Here is a 5,961-nt window from a genome sequence, read left to right as displayed (position 1 = left end):
AACGTATTACGTTATATAGTATTGCACAATAACGCATAATGTTATATGGTACTAAATATAATGTAGTACGTTATATAGAATAGCGTTATATCGTATTACGTTACAACGTATGACGTCATATAGTACAACATTTTATGGTATTACGTTATATCGTATTACGTTGAATAGTACTACGTGATAACGTATAACGTTATATCTTGTTAGGTTGTTACGTGTTACGTTATATAGTATAACGTTATATGGTATTGTGTTATATCGTATTACGTTTTATAGTATTGCATTATAACGTATAACGTTATATGGTATTACATCAGAACGTATTACTTTATATATGTCGGGTTATGATTTAGAATTGGGTTAGGGGCGTGTAATGAATTTTTACCAGGATTATTCTTCGTTGTCACACGATCGAGGTGGCGTTTATTAACACAAGTATGGGTGTTACAAGTTTGGCAATGGGCCGCGGTATCTAGACACTAATGACATTCACCTTTAGTTCCATATAACGAATCTGCGGTCAGCGGGATAGCAGATATACTTTGCTCTAAAGTCTAAGTAGGACTCGACTTACTTTTCGCTATACAAGAATTACTTAACTAACTCTTTATCGAAACGTGGATTATTCACCGATCGTACAGACACTAGATACATGAGTAATGAGACTGCAAGAAAGGAATGTCTTTCGGTCACGATGACACAGCAGAGAAGAACTATGATGGGTTGTGCCTAAGGGCACGAGATATTTGGATTCGTCGAGGAATGCCAGCGCTCAGATGGTGTAGGAAAAGGACGTTGTTGCTAATTGGTTAATTTCTGTGTTGGTGGTTAGAAAAGGATGCTAGCTTCCCTTGAGAGAAAGTTCCTAGTGGGAAGCGTCGTACGCGAAACAAGCAGATCTCCCGCACCTTCTCGCAATAGGAGACAGATTTACGGTCAGATAGAACAAAGACTGTTCGTCAATTTGAAGGACCTTAGTTGACTTAATCCTAAGATATATAGCGGGTTCTCATGCTAGTTGAATATATACTGTGAATGATGCATCGAAATCTGGCGATCATCTTGCCCGAAGAATGGGATCTGTGCATGGCGAGCCACGGGGCCGTTGGAATGTTTACTGTTAAGTGTCGGTACGGCTAATTCTTTAAAGGAGAGCTATCCAATTCTATACCTCTGTTAGACGAAATGTTTATCCCGTGATCGCAGCTACGTTCTGTGACTAGTTGTCGCCTCGAACCTAAGCTCATTATCTCAAGTCTCGAACAATTGTGTTTGGGTTATTTTGTAAAGGCTACAATATTGTGGGTTTTCCAAGTAATTCTAACGGGGGGCCGGTGTGCTTTCTTCTCCGACATGGCCATCCTGACAATCGCACGCTCTCGGATGTATCTAGAATATTGGGTTTTCCCAACGTTAGACTCGATATAAACGATGTTCTATACAATTTAACTAAGTGTCCAAATAGTTCAAGGGTTCCTGTTTCACAACAAAAATTTTGATCAAATGTTCGATAAAAAAAAAAAAAAGAATTAAAAGGGAGCAGAAATCAAGAACGTTATGATTAGCATTCGAAGTACTAGTTGCATTCTGTGAATTATTAGTCCGACCGTAATGACATAATAGACCATTCTCGACCTCGTACCTGGACCAATCTCACTTCTCTGGATCATATTACCACACTGAGCGTTTGTGGAAACACTATGTTAGATGCTATGACTATAGTGCTAATGATACCTGAATTGAATTGGGCAACGGTGTGTTGATCTCGCATTTTATTTCTTTGGACCACATGACTACCCGTAAGCGGATGTGATCCATTATGCTCGATCTTACACCTTACTATATCAGATTGCCACACTGGACATGTGAGAGAGCATTGAACTTCATCGTATCGCCACACTGGGCGTGTCGTGAGATGGCTGAGTGCCACACTGGGCATATCGTAAAAAGGCTAGGTACAACACTGGGTATATGTAACCTCGTTCTGCTAAGTGCTATGGTAATGATGATCCTGTGATATCGGGGTACTCGTATCGTCATGGTTACTGTTCCCATCATCACCACAGACATCCAACTCAGTAGGAACGCAAGTATCTGGCATTTTCTTCAGCCTATCATGACTGTATTTATACGACCGTTCGCCGTCTAACGTTTTTAAAATGTATCTATCTCCTTCCAAAATTTCTGATATCACAAAGGGACCCCTAAATTTCGGATCTAGTATCGTTTGATTCCTTTCCTCACTTTCTTTTTAAATACAAAGTCATCGAAATTGAATTTAACTACTTTGGCTTTCGTTTTATCGAATCTTTCTTTATCGCACTTAGCGCTGTTCTCTATATTTTGTATGGCCTGTTGTCTTACGTTGGAGATATCTATTTCCTTTTCTTCGGTATTTTCAGGTAGTAGTAACCCGTAGGGTCTTGCTGTTTTACCAATTAATAGCTCTAACGGACTCGATTTAGTCACACGATTGGTGGTGCAATTTAAAGCTAATTGTATTTCGCCGATCGTGTCTTGCCATGATCGCCCGGTCGTTTCTACTGTTGTAAACATGTTCTTTAACGTGCCCATAGTACGCTCTACCTGCCCATTCGCTCTACTAGCACCGGTTGCTATTAAGTGGAGTTTAATGTGTTTATTCTGACAAAAATCTTGTAATTCATTACGCGTGAAACATCTCCCTTGATCCGCTATTATCCGAGAGGGACTGCCGAATAGGAATACGGCAGATATATGCGCCTTAACGGTGCTGCGGGAGTCCATCTTACGAATATGGTGTAAGTATACGAATTTGGTAAAGGCATCGATCAAAACAATAACGTCTTCTTTCGAATCGTTTTTGCCGCTCAGCTTGCATGTTATGTCTATGTAAACTGTATGTCAAGGTATGCTGATCTCAGGTATGGGATGTAATTCGGCTTGTACTATACCTAAATTCGCCTTAGAAATCTGACAAGCATGACAGTTCTCTACGAATTTGCGAACATATTTCGCCATCTCTTCGAACCAGTAATACTTGTACAGTTTCTCGAGCGTTTTTATCTTAAACTAAGCGCATAATTGACTGGTGTATGTGATTAGTAACGGACCACCTGAAACCTCTTGGTACGATGAGCAATCAGAGGCTTCTGTCTCTCCTTTGTACTTTACGGTAAAGGGTATTTGCAGTTTGTTGGCGATTTCAGAGATTGGGGGGTCGCGTCGTTGTTCCGGTAGTAGCAATCTTCTGAGATATCGGCCACATAAATTTCCTTTTCTTTGATCTTGTTAGTTGTGGTACGGTCACTGTCTACAGGGTTACGCAAAAAGGAATCTACGTGGGTCATTCGTTTACCTTCTCGGTACATGATGTCAAAAGTAAAAGTTTGTAAGTAAGCTCACCACCTATAACCCCTTGTAATAATTCGACTATTCGATGCGTCTTATATTCCACACCTGCTGCCAAATGCAACGCACAGCATTCGGTTTACGCAATATCAATTCTGGGCCCTGTCACATACAGCGTAATTGCAATTTTTTATATTTAGGAATAAATATTCCATTGAACGTATATCCGTTTCTATTTAAGATATGTCAACAATTCGGGGCGCGTTACACTTCACACCTGCTGCCAAATGAAGCGCACCTCATCTGGTTTGCGTTACGTCAACACTGGTCCCTGCCAAACCCACTGAATTTACAGTTCCGCATATTCAGGATTCAATATTAATTTGATTGCGTCTCGACCGCTATTGGAGATATGTCGTCAATTCGATGCCTGTTATATTCCACATTCTCTGCCAAATACAGCCCTCTTGCTCCTGTTTATGCTATTACAACTCTGGTCGCGGTAAAATACAACGTCTTTGCAATTATGAATGTTCAGGCTTAAATATACAATTGAACGTGTCTCAGTATCTATTGCAGATATGTCGATATTTGGATGCGCTCTATACTACACATTTGCAGCGAAATACAGCGCACATAAGCAGTTTTTCGCTACGTCAGCTCGGTGCCCTGTCAAATCAAGCGTAATTGCATTTTGCAGGTCCTGTCTTTTATATTCAATTGAACGTATCTAGGTTCCCATTGGAGATATGTGGACAATTTTATGCGCGTTACAATCCACATTTGTCGTCAAATACAGCGCACGTTGCTCGGTTTGCGCGGCAGATAAATACCTACGAATGTACCTCGGTATGCATGACTTCTACTGACGTTTCATACCGGGGGCAGCAAGAATTCCTCAACCACTCAAGGACTTCTTGTAAAGCACAAAGGAGCGCAACGCGTCCATTGAGTGGTCCGAACAATCCGAAAAGAACTTCCGCGTGTCGAAACGCGCCTCAGATGATACGACAATGTTAGCGCAGCCGATTCGCTGCGCGCCCGTAAGCCTCGCTGTACACCGCGATGTACACCCGATGTATACCGCGGTGAAACTATTTAGACACGCCGTCGAAGGAAAAGAAATCGCAATCTGCACAGATCATAAACCCTTGATATACGAGTTTGACCAATATCTTGTCAAGTGTTCGCAATGACAATTTTGACGGCTGGACCAGTTCGGACGATTTACGACCAATAATCGGCACATTAAAGGGATAGACAATAACGTAGCCGACACTTTATCCCGGATTGAAGCGATCGGTAAATCCGTACATCATCAAACGTTAGTCGCCACGCAAGAGAAGGGTAACGAGATGCGTGAAATCATTACCGCCGGCTCATACGCGCTGCAATTGAAAAAAGTACGTATTCCCGATTAAGGGGTCGGAACTTACTGCGATATCTCGACCTAAATCCTGCGACCATAGGTACCCGAACCATCACGACACAGTGTAGTTTAGTCACTGCATGGTCTTTCCCATCCGAGGATATCTGATACGCAAAAATGGTTGACGACGCGTTTCGTCTGGCCGTCCGTTAATAAAGATTGTCGTAGGAGGACGCGACAATATATACCGTGTCAAAGTTTCTACGTCACCAGACATGTATCCTCACACGTCGGAACGTTTAAAACGTTAGCAGGCCGGTTCGAACACATACGCATAGACATTATTGTCATGCAATACTCGCAAGCTTATCGATATTGTGTAAGGTGTGTCGATCGTTTTACGCGTTGGCTTGAATCCGTTCCCGGCACCGATATGGAAGCGCTAACCGTTTCTTCGGATATCCTTTCTACTTGTATAGCTCACTTTGGCGTACCTCTAAAAATCACGACCGACCAATGTCGCCAAATTGAATCGCGACTGTTTGAGGAGTTTGCTCGGCGCAAAGCACTTACGCACGACGGCCGATCACCCCGCGTCTAATGGGATTTTAAGAACGCCTACATAAACAGCCAAAAGCGGCGATTAAGTGCCATGACACGAGCAACTGGATCCAAATTTTGCCGATTGTTTTACTACGCATTAGAGCAGTGATGAAGGAGGACATTATCGCGACGGCGGCCGAAATGGTTTACGGTACCGGCATACCATTGCCGGCGAAATTCTTCTTGCTAACACAGCAGCGGGCCAATTCGGAATACGCGCACCGACTAAAAGAACGGATGGAGAGAGCCAGGCGAGACCCGGTTACGCGTCATGGCGAAAAGAAAATCACCAATTTTAAAGAGCTATGATCATCGTTGTATGTTTTCTTGACGCGATAGGAGACCCTTTACAGCGGCAGTACCACGGGCCGTTTAAAGTAAGAAAAGGAAAAGGAAGTAATTATGCTATTAAAATAAATAATCACAACGTAACGGTTTCCGTAGCCCGATTGAAACCGGCGTTTGTTGTGCCGGACGACTTAGAGGAAAACACCGCCGAAACCCGTAACGTACTGATTCCGGTAGGTCAAACGAACGCAACCATAGTGGCCAATCTCCACTTACGGTTGACGTCAACTTACACCAGCATACCTACACAATGACGCCTACGCTTCAAATCTTTCGTCGAAATTTTAATGTTTTAACGAAATACTTGTCGTACT

General features: G+C 42.5%; 1 protein-coding gene across 1 annotated transcript; it reads right to left on the bottom strand.

Moving 5' to 3' along the window:
- Positions 1-1,984: 1,984 nt before the first annotated feature.
- Positions 1,985-2,763, bottom strand: LOC139996799 (uncharacterized). The gene is made up of 2 exons (XM_072021303.1): positions 2,321-2,763; positions 1,985-2,240 (listed from the first exon to the last, which is right to left on the bottom strand). The coding sequence occupies exons 1-2, from the start codon at positions 2,761-2,763 to the stop codon at positions 1,985-1,987; spliced, it is 699 nt and encodes a 232-aa protein (XP_071877404.1).
- Between the last annotated feature and the right edge of the window lie 3,198 nt (positions 2,764-5,961).

Source organism: Bombus fervidus, unplaced genomic scaffold, assembly GCF_041682495.2.
Source record: "Bombus fervidus isolate BK054 unplaced genomic scaffold, iyBomFerv1 scaffold0020, whole genome shotgun sequence".
Classification (NCBI taxonomy): Eukaryota; Metazoa; Arthropoda; class Insecta; order Hymenoptera; family Apidae; genus Bombus; species Bombus fervidus.
Note: the sequence above shows the minus strand (reverse complement) of the source record. Positions and strands in the feature narration are given on the sequence as shown.

Bases quoted from the DNA above. Each gene is read 5' to 3' on its own strand.
- LOC139996799 (XM_072021303.1), bottom strand. From the start codon at position 2,763: ATGGACTCCCGCAGCACCGTTAAGGCGCATATATCTGCCGTATTCCTA. The intron at 2,241-2,320 runs GTGCGATAAAGA...TTAAAAAGAAAG, and splicing joins AATATAGAGAACAGCGCTAA to TGAGGAAAGGAATCAAACGA.